Genomic DNA, 20760 nt, shown 5'->3' on the forward strand with positions numbered 1-20760 from the left:
TCTGTGTGACCATGTTCAAGTCCGAGGGTCCCCCACGGATTGGTGTGGGTGTTTATTGCGTACGCTCACTCGTGCGGGTGTCTGTACTCGGACGCAGACATGTCTGCGTCCCAGCACGGAAACCTGCACCCTCACGGATGTGCAGCTTGGGTGAGCGTATTGCAGCGTAAGACTGCGTCCTCCCATAGAGCAGGACTGACAGGCTCAGGCTGGGAGAACAGTTTATAGGATGAGGAGGTGGTACATGTTCCTGTGAGAGCTGTGTGTGGCTAAATTGTGTAAGGGTCGCCATACAATCGACTTTTGATTGACCAGCACTATGCATTATGAGGACCAACTAATCCAGCCAATTAGTTTGTAGCAATCGAGACGGGCCCTTGCACTAAATTGGTATTAGTTGACCTAAGGGCCTGTTCACACCAGGTCCGTGCATTAACGCATGGTACCATGCAATGCACCCTTCTTTAACAATGCAGGAGGTGTGTGCATTGCGTTGCCATTCACTTGAATGGCAACCCAAAGCACCTCCCACCTGCAATGCAATCAACTGTGCAAGTGCAGTGACACCAGTTAGAGATTGTGACAAGGAAACTATGGATTATTGCAGTGATATGGCTGGCGCACACGCAGTGTTGGCAGGTGGTCTGATGTCAGCAGTTGGAGATCTTGACGGGTTGGAGCCTTCGACAGAAATGACAGTTGTCACGTCTCTGACGGCATTATCAAATGTTCTGAACAGATGTTTCATATTAATGTCCGTAAGAAATTCTACCAGTGTATGGCCAGCTTATGTGTGGGTACCAGATGGCCAAGGGGTATCTGCTCACAGGCAGCAATGTTCATTTTTTCAGATGTGATTCTGCTGAGCTGTTGAATTTGAAATCCCCATGGAGACTATTGTCCTGATGGAGAACATTAGATATCTTAATTGGTGATGCTTGGTAAAGTGATATTAACGCTTCATTTAAAAAAAAAATATTTGCTACAAGGAGGCTCACATTTGTCTAAGACTGTTGCCGTTTTTCTTTAAAAGTTTTCAATTCCCCGTTTTCAAGTGGTGCCCTGCAGCGCTCCCCCCTCCACCCCCTGCATGGGTGCCTCCATCAGCTAAGTGGTTGCTATGGAGGCACCCATGCGTTTTTGTGCCCACCGTGGCTGTGTGCATCCATAACCACACACAGCCCTGTGGCAGGCCACGCCCCCTCCTCTCCGCCCAAGAGTTGATTGATGGCAGAAGGAGCCTATCAAACCAATGGCAGGATGACAGGAGCTGCAGGTGTCTGCCTCTCTCTTCTCGTGTATCCGCAGATTGTTGCCTCAGGAATCTGCTGGCAGCCCTGTGAATGAGATCTAAAGCGCAACATTAAAATCAGCCAGAATTAGAATAGGTCAAATGTCTTTGCTATGTACAACCCCAAAGCCAAAAAAGTTGGGGCGCTGTGTAAAAATCTAAATAAAAATAGAATGAAATGATTTGATAAACTCATATTTTATTCACAATAAAACATAGAAAACATATCAAATGTTTAAACTGAGAAAATTTACCATATTAAGAAACAAAAAAGATCATTTTGAAATTGATGGCAGCAACATGTCTCAAAAAGTTGGGACAGGGCCATGTTTACCATAGTGTAGCATCCCTTCTTCTTTTAACAACACTCTGTAATCGTCTGGGAACTGAGAACAGTTGCTGGAGTTTTGAGAGGAATGTTGGCCCGTTTTTGCCTGATCTAGGATTCTAACTGCTCAATATTCCTGGGTCTTCGCTAACGTATTTTTCGTTTCCAAATATGCCAAATATTTTCAATTGGTGAAAGGTTTGGACTTCAGGCAGGCCGGTTAATCACCCGGACTCTTCTACGATGAAATCATGCTGTTGTCAAAGATGCAGTATGCCGTTTAGCATTGTCCTGCTGAAATATACAAGGCCTTCCCTGAAAAAGACATTGTCTGGTCAGGAGCATCTGCTGCTCTAAAACCTGGGTATATCTCTCAGCATTAATGGTGCCTTTCCGGATGTGCAAGCGGCCCATTCCATACTCACTAATGCACCTCCATACCATCAGAAATGAAGGCTTTTCAACTGAGCACTGATAACAAGCCGGAAGGTCCCTCTCCTCTTTAGTCCGGAGGATGCGGCACCCATGGTTGCCAAAAAGAATGCTACATCGATTTTGTCTGACCACAGAACAGTTTTCCAGTTTGCAACAATCCATTTTAAATGAGCTTTGGTCCAAAGAAGATGGCTGCGTTTCTGTATCGGGTTTAGATATGGTTCCTTCTTGATGCATGACAGAGCTTTAACTTGCATTTTTAGATGGCACGATAAACTGTGTTTACAGACAGTGATTTTTGGAAGTATTTCTGAGCCCATGCAGTGATGTCCATCACAGAATCATGCCTGTTATTAATGTAGTGCCGTCTGAGGGCCCGAAGATCATGGGCATCCAATATTGCCTTTTGGTCTTGTCCCTCGCACTCAGAGAATTTTCAAGGTTTTCTGAATTTTTGGATGATATTATGTACACTGGATGATGATATATTTCACGCTGAGGAACATTATTCTGAAATTCCTCAACAATATGTAGACGCAGCTTTTCAATGTTTGGTGAACCTCTGCCCATCTTCACTTCTGAGACACTCTGACTCTCTATGATGTTCTTTTTATACCCAATCATGTTACTGATCTGTTGCCAGTTAACCTAATTAGTTGCAAAATGTTTTTCCAACTCCTCCTTGTAAGTACCACTTACTTTGCCAGCTTTTTGTTGCCCTGTCCCAACTTTCTTGAGACGTGTTGCTGCCATCAATTTTAAAGTGACCTTATTTTTTTCTTAAAATAGTCAATTTTGTCAGTTAAACATTTGATATGTTTTCTATTGTGAATACATTTATGGATTTATGAGATTTGCAAATCATTGCATTCTGTTTTTATGTAGATTTTACATAGTGTCCCAACTTTTTTTTGGGTTGCAGATCCATACATAATTTAAAAAAAACCTGCCATAAAAGAAAAATATGGCTGTCATTGCCAACTTCTATGACTAAGCTATGTCACTGAACTGGAGTAAGCATGCAGCAAGTGAAGTCACATTTCCTGATCTGAATACTTGGCAAGTAACTCGAAGCTAGACATCCAACCAACCAGCGTTTTTCAGAAGCATGTCAGCAATGGCAGTCCACACATTTCTCTCCTGAAAGCCTTTCTTTAAGGTGATTTAATTGCTATGTAGTTTGCAGCTGATCTCTTCTGTATTGGCTTTGAAGATCTAGCATTCATCTGGCATCCTGATGCCGTTAGTAATTTCATACTTCCAGGTGAAGTTGTACACTTTTCCTACTTCTACTCTAAAGTTCCAAACTGTATATTGTTCTTAACTATGCATTATGCTTCAAATACATTTCTGAAAATATTTATTTTGATTCAAGTAAAATTATGTTATGAACTAATTTACCAATTCCCACTATATTTTATGTTTTGAAACTTGCTGTATTATATATAAATAAATATATTAGTGGAAACTCCTAAAAACATTTCACTGCTAAACAAACATTGGGATATAGCTGTAATAGTGAAAACATCATTTCAGAGAAGAAGATAGCAAGGAAAATCTGAACACCAGCAAAATCTATCTAGCATAGACCTACAATGGCAGAAGACAGTAGAAGAATGGAAGAAGAGGATCGTGGTCCAGGCGCTGCCTACCAGGTTTTTATGCTTATGGAAGACCTGCTGGAGAAATTGAAGCTGCTTAACTACGAAGATGAAGTTCTAAAAAAGCACAACATGAGGCCGATTTCCAGGTCAGTCGGGCCTGTAAGTTACTAAATTTAATGCACGTTATGTTGAAGCTGAACGCCAGCTATAGAAAATTATAAATACTTACATTGGTCCAGCTTGGGATAATGTAAATATATACTGTATGTTTTTGTTCCTGGGAGGGCCACGGGGACACTGTAAAACACTGTAGTACCCACAACTACTACAATTACAGTGATCTTATGGGTCCTGTACAGCCGCTGTGCTGACTGACTTCCCCTCCACTAGTAAAACACTGCAGTTTGCTCGCTCAGCGCACGCCAAGTATTTTTCTCAAAGTAAGCTTGGCGTTCTGTGTGACATCACAACTCCTCATCCAATCGGAGAATGCCTAGTATTAGGGATGCACCAATACTAGTATCGGTGCAGATGCCGTGTATTTGGACGAATACTCTTAGTCGCCCAAATGCTCCGATACCTAGCCTGATACTTGATCATCCGGTATCGGGAAGCCGGGCAGCGAGTCATTACACGCTGCCCGGCTTCCTAATTGGCCGGGAAGCCAAGGGAGCATTGGCCGGGAAGCCGGTCCATCAGGGAGCCAGGCAGCATGTGATTTGTTGCTCGCCTTCCTGGTTGGTCGGGAAGCCGGCTTTCTGATTGGCCGGGAAGCCAAGTGACGAGAAGCATGCAGGCGGCTTCCCTGCTAATCGGGAAGCTGGGTGGCGAGTCTTTACACGCCGCCCAGCTAATCAGGAAGCCAGGTGGCGCAGCACTACACGCCGCCTGGCTTCCTTAATGGGACTTCCGGTATCGATATGTACCCAAAAAAATAAATCGGTACGCGATACCGAAAAACTGGTATCGGTGCATCCCTACCTAGTATTCATTGAGAACAATATTAGGAGTTTGCTAAATAGCCACTGTGCTGAGCAAGCAACCCACAGTATTTTAACAGTGGAATTCGCTTAGCACAGAGGCTGTTCCTGAACCCAGAAAATCGGTGTGAAGCACTACAGTAGTTGTGGCTACTACAGTGTTTTACAGGTTCTCTATATATGTTTACTTTGTGCCAAGCTGGACCAGTTTACGTGTACATAAATTTATAGAGCTTTAAATTCATTTACACATGCACCGATTCCCATACATGTTGATTGTTTGGTAGTTAAAGAAAAAGTCTAACCAGAGCACCCAGTGTACATCGTACTTGGTCCCTTTTCAGATCTTGTTGAGAAGCAATGTTGGATAGCTGCCCACCACCACCACCACCACGACTACCAAAAGCGCTAGATGGAGACAGCAGTACTGACTGACAGAGGAGGGAGTGTGACAGACAATGATTGACAACGCTCTTCTCTAGTCAGTGACCATTACCCTGCATTGCTGGTGGCAGGTACGGCCTCAGTAATTCTTGTTATTTTAAAGGATCTGGCAGAGCGGACCAAAGAAGACACAGGACTGCATGGCAGAGCTGACAATATCCCATCTAGCAGCTTTCAGGGAGGTGGGGGTTGTACAGCCTCTCCAGTGTGTACTGTTACACCCAGAGTTGGGGGCAAAAAGCTGCAGAATGAAGAGGGAGAGGTGACATCAGTCCTGACTGTAACGTATTATAATAATGAATGTGCTGCGCTTCATCTAGAACAGGGGCGCCCACAATTTTTCGTCTGGAGATCTACTTTTCAAATGACGAGCTCAAGGAGATCTACCAACGAAAAAACACCTGCGTTCAGGGGCGGGAGGGGGCGTGGCGGTGCATTGAAGTCAATGGCACTGCAGCCAGGCCCCTCGCCCACAGTGCGATCGCCTGCACCCGGGAACCCAGGCACATTAGTGCTCGTATGGCCGACATTGCACACGGGGAGAGGTGTCCCGCCCCTTTCTGTCTGCGGTGCTCGTGTGGCCGACATTGCACACGACATCCTCCGCCACTCGGCCAAGCACAGAGGGGGGCTGCAACTTCTCCTCTGGATCCCCCTTGTGCTCTCCCGTGCAGAGGCAGCAGGAGATCCGAGGAAAGGTGAAGCTGCAGGCGGGGGACGGAGCCCTGTAACCGTGGAACCAGCAGCATGTGCGGTGAGGAGAGAGAGCCGCCGGCTGTCAGATCGAGGCTCGCTCTCCTCACCGCTCGGCATGCTGCTGTGATAGCGGCTCCGCCCCCCCGCCGCCGACTGCAGTTTTACTTTTCCTCGGATCTCGCTGCATAAAGATGGGGGAGAGCAGTGGGGATCCAGAGAAGACAGACAGGACATCGCGATCTACCACTGATCGCTAAGCGAGCCTAATGGGCACCCCTGATCTAGAACAATAAATAAACAAATCTCTATAATAAATATGTGTTAAACAATACATGCAATCAAAGTGTTCAATTGCTCTGGAAAGTTCAATCATATATTCCGTGTTCAGATGTGCACAAATGTGGAATCACAGGTATAAGGTGCTCAAGATTTGCCCCAAGTGCACCACACTCTTTATCCTTCCACAGTGAAAGTTCTTTATACAAGGTCCATACTCACCCCTCTTAGTGGGCCGCTCATCCTTATAAGTAGACCTAAGCAGGTCTAAAATCGCTTTATAGTATCCAATCAATCTTATTCAAAGGCCGTCTCTCCACAATCATTACATAGAAAATGACGTCAGCATGTCATCATGAAACCATATCCAATAAAATATAAAAACAGCCCATAGCGTAAAACCACAAAATGAATAAACCCCTTTATTTAAAAACGAATCGCATAAGGAAAGTTGACATAAAACTTCAAGTAAGATGTATGCCCGACAACTCTCTCCGTGTCACCGTATTCTCTGGGCGCAAAGACGGATCAGACAGGAGCTGTGCTGCCGACCATGCAATCTCCAATCCACGTCTGCGAGACTCCGCCCTACGCGTTTTGTCACAATTGACCATCTGGGGCTGACTAACTTCCCCATACGAACACCCCTAAATTGGGCTTCATGGGTGGAACTACAGCCAGCACTGACCTAAATGAAAATGGCGTTTAATTGAAAACCTCATGCTGAGATTGGAGTGGGACCAAGTGTGATGTGCACTGGGTCTCTGGAGGATTTAACTAACATTTTCATCTTTTGGCAAGACTTCGATAATGTAGATGTAAACCCAAGTTTTCTAAAATGCATCACTGCAAAAAAATTTACAAACAAACAAAGGTCAAATCCTTCCCAGCTCTATCCAAAATAAAATGTTTTGGCTTGAGTTGGGTTTTAAGAAATAAGTTTTGCAACAGGCTTCTGTAACGTGTGTTTCCTTCAACAGATTGTATTTTGCCTTACCTACAAACTCTGGGGAGCAGTTCTTTATGTTTTCCACAATGGCAGCTTGGCTTATAAACAAAGCTGGACACCACTTTGAACAGCCACAGGAATATGATGACCCCAATGCTACTGTTTCCAAAATCCTCACTGAGCTCCGGTCATTTGTAAGTTGCATTTTTAAAGGATCCATTTTGTAGCAATTGAATAACAGATCAGCCTGCCTAAACCTGGAACTTTAGCTGTGGGTAGACCCATCCAGTGGCTTCTTTCATGATGTCTCTCAGGGGTTACTGCATTGAGATATCCCAGCTGTTCCTCCCCATTTTCCCTTGTCCTTATTTCTTACTCCTCTCAGCAGGATGTGTTTTATGTAATGTAAACTAAATACAAGGGGCAGTTGAAGAGTAAGACCCTCTTGTAGTGGTCATAACAGTCAGCACAGATCTGGGAGCTTAGATTCAGCGATTTTACTGACAAGTACCCCCAAGTGATATAAAAAGGATTGTAAACTACTGACACACTGATATTGCACTTGGTTGGACTGTTCCTTTAATGAGGAACTTTCCCCTTCTCTTAAAAATGACAACCTTATACAGATACTTAGACATACTTTCAGGATTTTTATTGTTTGTATACCCTTTTTTTTTTTTTTTCTTCCCCATTCTTCTCACCGTGGCCATTTTCACTAAGGGCAAATTAATCCTTCTCCCTTTACTTCCCGGTGTTCTATCGAAAGTTCCAACTTATCGAGTTCTCCAACTGCGTGGCTTCCGGTTTAGTTAGAACGAAGAGGTTTGCCCAAGAAAGGTCTTCTGCACGAGCGCCAGCCGTGGCATTGCCCTATACACGTACATCACAGCAATGAAGTATTAAAATGCAGTAGGATCACACTAATACAACACGTTATTAATCTCAGGTGCCCCACTCAATATGGCCACCGCTTGAGTGGCGCATCTGAGATTAATAACGTGTTGTATTAGTGTGATCCTAGTTCATTATAATACTTAATTGCTGTGGTGTATGTGTATAGGGCAATGCCGCGGCTGGTGCTCGTGCAGAAGAGCTTTATTGGACAAACCTCTAAGTTCTAACTAAACCGGAAGTCAGGCAGTTGGAGAACTCGAGGAGTTGGAGCTTTCGATAAAACACTGGAACTCTGGGTCTGCTTCCTGGAACATGTGACAGTGCACATCGTCTAAGGGGAAACAATGTCAAACCCCCCTGAGATCTCACGAGATTTCGAAGTTTACAGATGAGATTTTCCAGGAAGGCACTAATGATGTAGACTTCCCAGGGTGCATCTGTAAGGCCAGGGCTACATCACCAGTGCCTTACTCAACCAGGAAGTGGAAAAATTGTAATTGGCAGTAAAAGCAAAAAATGTTTGTTTAATTCATGAATGTAAGAAGATTTTATATCGTATGTTGATGGGATTTTTTTCGTGAAATGGGGTAAACAACCGGTTTAAATCATTTTCCTTCTGCTCTTTGTCAGGGTGGCACAGCTGATTTCCCTCCTTCTAAATTAAAGGCTGGCTATGGAGAACAAGTGTGTTATGTGCTTGATTTTCTAACTGAAGAAGTTTTGAAACATACAGGTTTTACCTGGAAAAGGTAAGTGATGCTTTGTTTTTTCAAATGAATTATGATGCAAAAATTGCTTCCCTTATGAACCTGATTTTTTCATTGTACTTTATGGAAGGGCATAGAGCATAGGTAAGAGATATGCAGAAACTCTAGCCAACTAGAGCCAATTTATAGAGATTGATTAATGAGACTAAGGGGAAAATGGTTCTGGTTGGCTGCTATGGGGATTGCACTTTATGGTTATCAATAAAGCTTATATGGTAGGTAAAATAAACCTTCATAGGCATAAATAATCTTTTAACTGCATTCTTTGTGTTGTCTTTTGTGGCCACTAAGATTTTGTTGCTTTTATTCATAAACATAATGACATATTTCTTTGACTTGGCCTGAAATGAATTGTTTATTTAAATTATAAGGAGGAAAAAGCACCTTGGTAACTGATTGAGTGCCAACAACGTGGCCATGTTACTTCACAGCGTGCAGTGTTACTTTGCTGGTAAATTAAATGCCTCCTGTTATTTGACTTGCAAAAGTACGATACTGTGCGTTCCATCAGAACAAAAACCAGAGTGGTGCAAACATAAGTAGGCATGCATTACTCTGAGTTTAATGTTTACACTTTTTAAATAACTGTATATTTCAGAAAGAAAACTTTAAGAAAAGTTAAGTACAGAGAATACCCACATTTAGGTCCTAATAAAGCAGTTTTATTCATCAGAATTGTATTTTTTCTTCCTTTTCTTCAACCATAAATGCTTTGGTGTCCCTCCGTTCTATGTTTTCATGATGGCTTTTTCTTTTCAGGCCCACATACCCTTCGGAGGAGGCAGAGGAAGGGGTTGTAGTGGAGGATGATGCAGAGTTGACGTTAAATAAATTTGAAGTTGAAATTGTTGTGAGTATTATGAATTTAATTAGAATCAATAGAATCATGGGTTTCCATCTGAACAGATGCCGTGCATATGAAGAATAATATAGGAAATTCATAATTCAGGGAGTCATTTTTACCCAGTAGGTCTGAGTAAAACCCTTCTTACTGAGAAATTATGTGGGCCCATTTACACCAGCCTGGGACACAGCGTTGTAGTAAATGCAGGCATGATAACGTGTTAAGGTACCCCATTTATTTGAATAGGCTGCCCAACGTACCACAACAGACCAAAAGTTGTGCATACAGCATTTACCCCAGCGCACCATTGGCTAGGTGATTTGGGGTGCTATTCAGAATTAATCCCACTACATTACACTAATGCATTTAGGGTGTGTTGCTGCACATTGACCCAACATGATAGCTGGTGGAGAGTGACAATGCTTAGATTTGGGCAGTGAGATGTGTAAGGGTTCTGCATCTCCCTGCCCATCTCTTGGCAACCTGAGACGCTCTGGCCAGCATCCCGCTGAGCTTCTGGCAACAATTGACGTCACTGGTTGCAAGGAAGCCCGCAAGAGCATGCCAGGTTGCTAAGAGCTGGGCGTAGAGATGTGTATGGCCCTTACTCATCTCACTGCTTGGTTCTTGGCAACCTAGGACGCTCTGGTTGGAAAGGGGGAGGCAGTTGGCCATGTCTCAGGCTGCCTCTTTTTAGGTGTGTGTGTGTTGCACCAATACCAAGTGCTGATACTTGGCATTTTCATGAATACTACCAGGATTGCGGTGGTCACAGCTGGGATCTGGCTCTGGTGCTCCACCACTGTCCTGAAATCATTAGTCTGTATTGTTTTAGAAAAACTGTCACATGACAAAACAAAAATGTTGTATCTGCGAGTACTTGGACAAGTATCAGTACTTGAAAAAATGGTATCGGTACATCCCTTTTAATATATGTTTATGAAAACAAAATTGTACATTAAAACAGAGATGTACAAATCCCAGGAGCTTCGTATGCTCCTTACAAATGACAGCTGCCTCCTAACCTTTTGAGTTTTTCTCTAGTCTAGTCTTGGAGCTCGAAAAGTATCAGTACTTATACACTTGGTGTGTGTGTATATATGTGATTTTTTTTTTTTTTATATATATACACACTAATATATAATACTGTATATGCAATATCTTATAATGACCTAATTTAAAAAAACAAACCTATTTTTACATTTTTCTTTTTAGGTGATGACTATGTCAGTATATGTTAATCCATTCACTAAAATTGTATAAAAGCTTTAACATATTTGTGTAATTTTATAAGTAATTTTTTTATAATAAGTGGTAATTGGCCATGTAAGTTCTTGTTCAGTCGCATCCTGTTATGGAATGACAACTTTCTGGCATGGTATGATCCACTGTTGTCACCATCAGGAATGCTGCTCTGAGAAATGCCATGCAATTTCACATTCTGGCCTTTTTTAGTTCAATCTGAGTTTATTCAAGTTTAAGAGTTTAGTACAAAAAGGCAAAGTAACAAATTCACCTTAACAAAAATAAACATAAACATGGGGTTTTGACAAAATACAGAAAGTACATGTGTAAGGCAATAGACTATAGGCCAATAGGCCAGTGAACATTAGCAGCAGAATAGTCAACAGTATCTGAGCGGTTACGGTTAGGCAAGACCAGTGATGGCACTTGTAGTACAATGTATAAAAGGCATACCGTATGTTGGGTTAGGCCCAGGGTCGTCTGTGGTATTTCTACCCAGTACATCCCGACAATCTGGCCTTTTTTAGTAATGGAATATATAAAATGGTATTACCAAGTGCAATCCATCTTCTGAGGTTATGAACTAAGGAATGGTGAAATCTTTGACTGGTTCCTGTTTGCCACCGCTTCCATCATATCTCTCTGCCCTAATTTATAACATGATGTTATTAGCTATATTAATATCCTAAATTTTTCATTCTGCCTTTTGCATGATCTATTTTTAGAATTTGCTATTAATGAGAAACATGAAGTGTAATGGTACTTGGGGCATATTTATAGAGATGGAACAGTTGAATGATCATTCGCCGCCCATTAGCCTGTCGATTTTTGTTTCCCATAGTTATAAAGCACATTCACTAAACATGTGTTTGCTGATCACATCTTGGTTGCTGTTCATTAGGATTTCCATTCTTCAGTGGCAGCTATTGGATCCAGGCTTTCTTTTGACATGCACCATCTGGAGAGGTCAAATCACTTTATCATACAATGAATCACTTATTGACTCCAAAGAGGACCTGACACACTCATGGCTGCTTGCTTCTCACTATGTGCCTTGATGAAGATCTGATGTCCTGCAAATGTGGATCTTCATTTCATCAGCATTTACCTTCTACAACTAAAAATGTGGAGGGTGAATGTTCCTTGCTTGTTATATAAAATATTCCTGTGTGTGGATACTTATTTGCGCATATTGTATAATCCTTAGTATTTTTTCAATTTATGCTGAATCCAAGTATGTAATCTATTATTCTATTTTTCCAGGAAGAAGAATCTGACAATGACGAAGAGCACTTACTAGATTTAAATGTTCTGAAGACACAAAGTAATAAAATGGCAAGTACACAAGTTGCGTGTTTGCAACTGACCACTTAACAAAAGCTCAGTGCAAATTCAGGAAAATATAAAAAAAAGAATAATGAGGAAAGAGATAACCCTCAAAGGTATACACTCCTTGGGAAAACAGTACACAAGTAACAATATTTATAAAAATGATAACATTTTATTATAATTACATATTAAAAACATGATCAAAATCACCTAAGTGTGCCCTGCATTTATGATCTCTAACAAACAAGTATAATAAACCAAAAAAAAACGGAGAAAATGGCTAATTCATATCATGAAACCACACCGTGAAGGGAAATTATCAAAACTGGAGCAGACAAAATCTGGAGCAGCTGTGCACGGCAACCAATTAGCTTCTCGCTTTCACTTTCAAATCTTAACTGAACAAACTGAAGAGCGAAGCTGATTGCTTGCCATGCCCAGCTGCTCTAGATTTTGTCTGCTCCAGTTTTGATAAATTCCGAGACATGTGTTTAATGTTATGAGGCGATCAGTCGAACCTGAACATTGGACAGTTCTGTTGAAAAAATATATAATGTTATTCCAGTGACATCTCACTAGAAAACCAAAAATATGATGTGTGTGTATATCGACCGACCATACAACTGTTGCAAGAAAGAAGATTATCCAATATGGAAGGCATAAAGAGTAAGTGGCAGTGCATCACATTAGTATGGATGATAGAAACTTAACTTTGTATCATCCATACTAATGTGGCACACTTATATTGTGTCTCTTTAAACTGTTATCCAGAGTTTTGCTATAAAAAGTTTCCTCAGCGATAATTTGGAGGACATACCCTGATCCCACTGAACTGAAGAATGTGGGGTCAGCCTGGAATGTGACTTTCAGGCACTGGGCTCTGTTGGTGTCACTTTCCAGACCCTTGTGTACTGTGTTGGCTGCAGAGCACTCTCTAGGTCCAGATCTATAGTACAGCCTCTGGTGTGACCAAGTCCCTAAAGACTTGCTTTGTGAGTATGCCCACATATGGGGAGGAGATCACCTGGAACTGTACTAGTACACTGTAGTACTGTACTAGTACTTGTAACTGCACTGCACATATTTTTTTTTGGAGAGTGTATGTGAGAATGTGAGTGTGTGAGATTGTGTCTGTGGTCATGGGTGTCTGTGTTTTTGAGGGCCCGATCACACTAGTACAGTGCAGTTACTAGTACTAGTACAGTACTACAGTGCACTAGTACAGTTCCAGGTGATCTCCTCCCCATATGTGGGCATACTCACAAAGCAAGTCTTTAGGGAATTATATATAATTTTTTTTTTAAGATCTGTCCAGTCTCCCTACCTGTTTATTGCTTGTACAGCTCCCTTGCACGCCCTATAGAGGTGACGGGAGCCAGAATGTGATGTCATTCTGGTCCAGGCAACTCTACAGGACACACGAGGGAGGTGTAAGCAAAGCATGGTACGTATGGATGGAGCTCCCAGGTGGCCATAGCCCCAGCCTACCCCTCCTCAAGCTGACAACCGGCACCAGGCAGCATAGATTGAATGGCTGCTTGGTGCTAGAACTTACAGTGCTGCGCTAGGGGGATGCTAAGGAGCCTCTCACCTGGAAAAGTGGAAGGTACGCGGCGACCCACATTTGGGTCACGACCCACCCAGTTGAAACAAGGGTTTAAAGGAAACCTGTGCTGAATGAAATGTGTAGGTTGCAGTTGCTGATCTTCTGAAAAAGCTAGTTGTCTGGCTGAAATGCTGATCTACTGGCTTCATTGCTTCCTGAGACACTGGCTTGGAACTAGTCAGGTGTTCTGACATCTCTGGTTGCATTCTTCTCCTGCATCAGTAACTTAGAAAGCATTGCGTTGAGAGTGAATGACCAGGCCACTAGCAGAAGGAAGTCAGCAAAGGCAGTCTTAATATTTTTCAGCACATGTTCCTTTTATAGGACAGTGTTTTCAAGTTTTGCAGCTAATAAATGAAAGCCTGATGAAAAGATACATTTGTAAATGAATTGGAAACACAGTCTGGATATTTTATCATTTTTTGTTTCTTTTTAACTGCACAAAATATCACAGAGAATGTCCACTTGCATTAAATAATCTCATAGAAAATATGGATTTTGTTTTCCTTTTAGAATGTTGCCGAAACATCTATACAAGAGGACATTTTGGAATCTAAAACGGATGCAGCAGAGTGGTACCTTGAAGTAGAACGAGTCCTTCCACAGCTTAAGGTCACAGTGAGAACTGATAATAAGGTGAGCAGTTACTTGCACTTGCAGTACAGAGCATGGTGGTGTGTTGTAGCATCCGACACACATCAACTGACTGCAGTGATTGGGCTAATAGAAGCTGATTTTTGTTTAATTATTATTATTATTCCTGCTGTGGGTAATACATATTCATGCACTTTAATTTAAAGTGATATTAAAGCCTATTTTTTTTTTTTTTTTACATTTCTCCTTTAAGGATTCCCTCTTTTGCTGTAGGCTGTTGCTTTTTAAAAAAAAAAAAAAAACAGTTTTCATTCCTCATTTTCTAGTGGGTCCCCGCAGCGATCTTACCCCTGCACCCTGCGCGGGTGCCACCATCGTTCTAATGAAGGCGCTCGTGCCTGCTCGCTTCCACAGTGGCTAATGCGTCCATAGACACACAGCCCTGTGCCCTTTCCCTCTTTTGATGTCAGAAGGAGCCTATAGCTCCTCGGCCATCAGTATCCTCCCGCCGCAACCCAGAAGTTCGGGAAACGGAGGATCGCTTTGGGACTGGCGGCGGGGACGAGTGCAGCTGACGGGGTAAGTGTGGGGGGGACTGGGGTAGAAAAAAAGGTGATAGGTCGTTTTTACCCTAATGCAAAGAATGCATTAAGGTAAACGCCCAGACCTTAATACTACTTTAAGAGGACTGTTTGTGTTGAATAGTCTTTGTTGGATCACTTGGGGAATCCTTTATAGCATTTTTCTTATTGGTCTTGGAAAGTTTGTCTATGACATCACAGGTTTTGCAGTAAGAACAGTCTTATGTATCATACATCATTTATTTCACATTGTAACTGGACTATTTTTTTTTTTTTTTTTTTTTTTAGGATTGGAGGGTTCATGTTGATCAAATGCACCAACACAAAGATGGAATTGAAACCTCTTTAAAGGAAACAAAGGTATGCTATGCCAAGAATAGTAATAAAAGCAGCTCTTATGACGGGGGAACTGACATTAGACTTCTGTTTTTTGTCTCTGCACGTATGGTTTAATGTGTTCATGTATCCCTTCTTCCTGTTCAGTACCAACATGCACTGCCTTCTTCCCTCCCTAAAACTCCCAACATGTATCTCTTCACATATTGGACTTGGGTTCCCTTGACACAGTTCCCTGTCATCCATCCCACTAGCTTTACGCATTTCCTTCCACCATAACAGCTAAGCAATGAATCCTCATCAGCAGTCACATCACTGTTTTGTTACATATTACAACCTGTCCTGCCCCTGTTCACCACTTTTCTGATCATTGCGCTGTAAACTATAGCAACCAGTCATTGATCCAGCAGACTGCCTGTTGCCCTTTTATATTACGGACAATGTAATAAGTGGAATGAGAACATCTCAAACTCCACAGTGGCCAAAATAAATACAACCACAAGGTGACCCAGCACCCACCAACATATGGTCTCTCGTTTTTGGGTGGGGTGATTGTTACACATAGCAACATTACTGGATATGTTGACCCTAAGCTGCTATTATAGGGCTATGTAATTACCTTGTTACCCTTATTAGAAAACCGCGCTCTATGTTCTTATATTACAGATTATGGGTCTGTCATTGAGACTTGTTATAATGCAGCTCATCAAATATGTTCTGTCAAGCAGTGATGGAAGCTCCTTTAAACTGCATTGCACATTACTAGTTTTTATAGTCAACTGAAGGAGTGTAAGAATTTAAGTTAGTTAAAACGGTGTCATCTGAAAGTTATAGAAATAAGGAACTACAATAAAAAGAAAAAACAGCCAGTATTGCCTTTTGCCATATATTTGTGTCCTGTGTACAAGGGCGTTTACGTAGTATTTAAGGAAAGATACGTAAATATTACTGCTTCAGGCAGTCTTACAGATCATCTGCCGGCTGCAGGTGGATGTCTTCTGGGATTTGTTCCTCCCTGCTTTTCTATCCAGATACAAACAGGCTGCACTTCCACTTTTTTTCTTGATATACAACAAGTTTTATTGCAAGCAGTGCAAATTTGCAAAGTCAGAGTATGGCACATTTGTTTCCAAGAACCCCCTGCACTCCTTACGGTCTACAATCTAACAATATTGGTGGTGCTCATGGTGATCACACGGATGGCGCCGTGCAGAACCCAGGGTAATCTCAGTAGGTCACCGGCACACGCAAGGATAAGTTCCGATATCAATATCTCTTTCATATGTTTATTGAAAAATGTCACATGTCATTAGGAGCTTCGGGTGACATGATGTGACATTCTTCAATAAACATATCAAAGAGATATATTGATATCGGAACTTATCCTTGTGTGTGCCGGTGACCTACTGAGATTAGACTATGGCACACCGCCAGTCCCTCGCCTACTTCTTTGATGCATTTCTCCCCAATAGAGTCTTACAGGGTTATTCACTAAAGGGTGAAGAGTTTGGAGAAGGCATGAGAAGTGAACAATCTAGGGCACATAGCTGAACTGGAAAATTAGCTGAATTGGGGAATGTTTTCAAATCATGTTTGTTGTCCTAGATTTTGCACTTCTCCTGCCTTCTCCAAACTCTTCACCCTTTAGTGAATAGACCTGTTAGCTATGAATGACTTCATAACTAAGCCTCTATTGAGGAGAAATGCGTCAAAGGACAAGGTCTGGCAGCATACATGCCACAGTCTGTCTTTTCTTGCACTTATATTTGCATTGCTTGCAATCAAACTTGTTGGAAAAAAGTAAAAAACCCAAAGTGCAGCCTGTTTGTTTATCTGGATACCTCTAAGGAAAGCCTGCAGTTGTATTTAGAAATCCACTGCTTTATTGCCCCTATCCCTGAATCAATACACATTAGCCAGGCAGATACACTTTACATATCACGTTGGTCCTCATATCTAGAACCATCTAGTCTGTCTAACCAACTTGTGTTACTGAAGAATAAATAAAGATACCATTTTAATGCTGACTTCATATGTGCTTATCTTTCCTCACTCTTCTGCTGCCCAGTTCAGATTGCAGAAGCCAAAGGAGAGTCATGTGTGTTCTCCTTACTGGTTTGTTAGAGTTTACTCATTGCTGAGAACTCTCTCTTTGCCTCCATGTGACAGTGCTGGACCAATAACCAGCTACCAGAGCTGTTTTAAAGGGGAGAAAGCAATTTGCTTTCCCATACACAGAAGTCCCAGGAATGTTTTCACTCCCGGGTGGTAAACAGAGCAGCAGCGGGGGAGTGAAGATAAGGTGAGTTTATTTTTATTCTGTTGGGATGGGGTGTGGGGGAGAGTTTTTTGACCCCATTTCCGATGCATGCACCAAGTAAAGGGTCACTAACATTCCACCAAAAAGTCCCTGTCAAGCAGTTTATTATTATGTTGCCTGCCAATGATTTTCACAGTGGCTATGAAGAGAAGGCTCTTGTGTACAATGTTGTGTGTGCCCTTATTGCTGTAAAGCAGTCTAGTTCTACTTTCTGAGCAATGAGTTGGCTGATAAAAGATCTTATATATGGAACTGGTGTGTGTCCTCTGCAGTGTCATGCGCTGGCTTTAAGTATAGGAAAGAGTACATTTTACTCTCCTAATACTTCTCCTTTAAGTGAAGAAATTGGAAAAAGAGTCCTTGGAGGCCGGTACATTAGCTACCACAATGATTTTGCCAAATTGTGTAACAAGTATTGAGATAAGAAATCGACCACATAGGGAGTGCGCTAATTTCGGAGAGTTGATGACTCAGACTTGCATTCCAATGTTTAGAATTGCAAAGCAGGAAGCAAAGTCTACATGTGTAATGACATAATTACATAGTGATAAGATTATCTTTTTTTGCATATTTATTCATAGAAACATTGCAGCAACTGTACATTCCCTTTAAAGTACTGACACTAACATCATCTTATGATTTTTGATAAATGACTCCTATTTTATATGTATTTTCAGGGTTATCTGGACAAGCTTCACAATGAGGTCAGTAAAACCTTGGAGAAAGTGGCCAGTCGTGAGAAATATATTAACAGCCAGTTGGATCCCCTGGTCCAGGAGTATCGAGCAGCACAAGCCCAGCTGAGCGAGGTGATCATCTATTTTCATTATATTTCCTTACAAACCTAACATATTGATGGTCACATTAAGGTTGCAGTGTGGAGTGGTGTACCACATTGGTGTCAGTTGGCATTGCTGGATGGCAGCGGGTACTCTACAACACCACATCAATTAGGAAACACTTTAAATCTAAAGACCTTAAGAGGTTGCTCTGACATTAAAGTAATCCCCTGACATTTCATCCATATATGACTGATGATATTGTACTGAGTAATAGAAGTCTGGTCATAAAACTGGCACTTTTTTTATATGAAGCATTTGCTTTTTATATATTGTGGGGTGCATGCTACATCATCTTGGTGTGTGCATACATAGATGTGCAAGGACTTCAGTTTGATTCTTCCTGCGTCTTTCTGTGAAATGTGTTTTTAAAAAATGCTGCCGATGTCCAAAAGTGTTGCTTTTACCAATAGCAACTAATCGGATTTTATTTAGTTAAAGCCCATCTCCACCTTTGCCGAGGTATTTAAAAAAAAAAAAAAATATTCACCAATGTAAACTGAGTGTACATGACGCAGGCATATGCAGTTGCCGTTTATAAACACACTCCCTCTCCTCTCTTCCCTCTCCTCTCTTCCCTCTCCACATTCATTATGGCAACCCACCCTGGACAGTGTGTTGTGACCTGGTAAGGCAGAGCTGCTGTGCAGTGATCTTGTTACAATGACTCACAGGGTCAGCTGCTTTTTAAATCTGACTCCAATGTCAGACTGAATTTCCCGTGGAAAAAAAATGTTCAATTTCTAGGATTCAGTCCTACTAAAAAGTCCATAAAAATGAAGAAAGCCGACAATGTGAATCATGAAAATATCTACACATATACATCATCACTGCACCTCTACATTACACAATACATTCTAATCACTTACGGAGGTGCAAATGGGCTTTGAGACATAAGGTATCATTAGTCATTCAGGACAACAACTTCTCTTTTGCTGCAGTTAACTTGCACCAGTTTTTGTAAATGAACACATGGACTGATCTGCCAGGCTGTAATTTCAATTTATTCTATTCATTATAGCGTGTTTTATCCACTATGTCTACTTCATTTCTTTATAATACTTAATTCTGTAAGTTGGACAATAGATGCGTTCTTTGCTTTTGATGTTTTTTCTTTTCTTTTAGCTGAAAGAGCAGTACCAGCAATTGACAACCAAAGTAACAGAAAAGACAGAAATCAGAGATATATCTATAGATATATATAATTTTTTGTTTTAACTTTGCTGTTCTTTATAAGCCAATCATAAACTCCCATTCCTTTTCAACTTAGGAGCACTGTATGTACAGAGGATGCCAAAAAAATGTATTCACATTTAAAGAGATGTTATCTATGTATTCCTTTTCGAAGTTGAATTGAATTACAATAGCAATGTGTAGTATGACGTTCACTCAATAGATTGCGTTAATCAAATGAATGCTAGCATCACCATGCGACAGCAGGACAGTCAAAGAAAATGGAGGAAGCGCAGTTGTCCGAGCAGCGCAAGACCATTTTGAAGCGGTATTTGAAATTCAAGTACTTTGTGAAAGTACCACAACAATGGAGGCGTGTGTATGCAACAGAACCTCCAACATGCCTAACAATTGCACACATTCTTGATAAGGGAAGAAATTGAAACGGCATGCACAGTGATACAATGGAAACTTTGGTCAACGTTGCTCAAGCAGTGGTTCGCCGTAATCAGAAGTGTCTGGGCACTGATGGTAACCACCTTGAGCAGTTCTTGTAATTGCAGAAGTCAAACATGACTTATATTCATCTTTTGTTATCGGTAAATATTACAATTTTATTGGTGTTTCCTTTCTCAAAATGTGTTTACATTTTTTTTGACACCTCCTATATATGTGTAGTCTTTAAGTGGTGCAGCAGTGATCCTGGTTCTGTTTTCTTCAGCCGACACCCAGCGTTCACATATAAGTGATCCTAGCAGCGTCTCTGCTCTTATAAAATATATAATATTGGGGGATTGATACACAGATAGAGATAACATCTGCTCTGTTTGTCACAAAATCTCCCTAGAATAAAAATGCTCTCTGATGACCGGGGCGAAGTAAGAGAAATCGTCACGGACAGATACGGAGCAGACACAGGTTGATGAACTAAATTTTCACCACCCGCTTTACAATCTGATTATAACAATTTTCCTTTAGATCTATTAACAACTATATAGTGCAAGGGCCTGTATGATTTGGATACAGATTGATTGAATAGTTTAGGCTGGTCCTATTAACAAGTTTTAGTAACTAAAGTTTTATTGTGCAGTCCGATTGTATTATGTATGGGTGTCCTTTTAAAACGGACTTGTCCTTCTTCTTTTTTTTTTTTAGATCTAGCTTTTATATTTCAGGCTGCTGATCATGTGATCCTTCAGAAAAAAATATATATAATACATTATATAATT

General features: G+C 41.3%; 1 protein-coding gene across 1 annotated transcript in view; it reads left to right on the forward strand.

Moving 5' to 3' along the window:
* The window catches only part of LOC108794737 (myosin-6-like), a 78649-nt gene that overhangs the window by 55663 nt on the left and 2226 nt on the right, over positions 1-20760 (forward strand). The window contains exons 41-49 of the mRNA XM_018565830.1: positions 3657-3804; positions 7035-7197; positions 8528-8646; positions 9424-9514; positions 12017-12088; positions 14202-14324; positions 15152-15223; positions 18197-18328; positions 19484-19542. Coding sequence (XP_018421332.1) covers positions 3657-3804; positions 7035-7197; positions 8528-8646; positions 9424-9514; positions 12017-12088; positions 14202-14324; positions 15152-15223; positions 18197-18328; positions 19484-19542 — 979 coding nt within the window. The remainder of the gene's footprint in view (positions 1-3656; positions 3805-7034; positions 7198-8527; positions 8647-9423; positions 9515-12016; positions 12089-14201; positions 14325-15151; positions 15224-18196; positions 18329-19483; positions 19543-20760) is intronic.

This window comes from Nanorana parkeri, unplaced genomic scaffold (assembly GCF_000935625.1).
Source record: "Nanorana parkeri isolate BGI_ZX_2015 unplaced genomic scaffold, ASM93562v1 scaffold890, whole genome shotgun sequence".
NCBI classification, from domain to species: Eukaryota; Metazoa; Chordata; class Amphibia; order Anura; family Dicroglossidae; genus Nanorana; species Nanorana parkeri.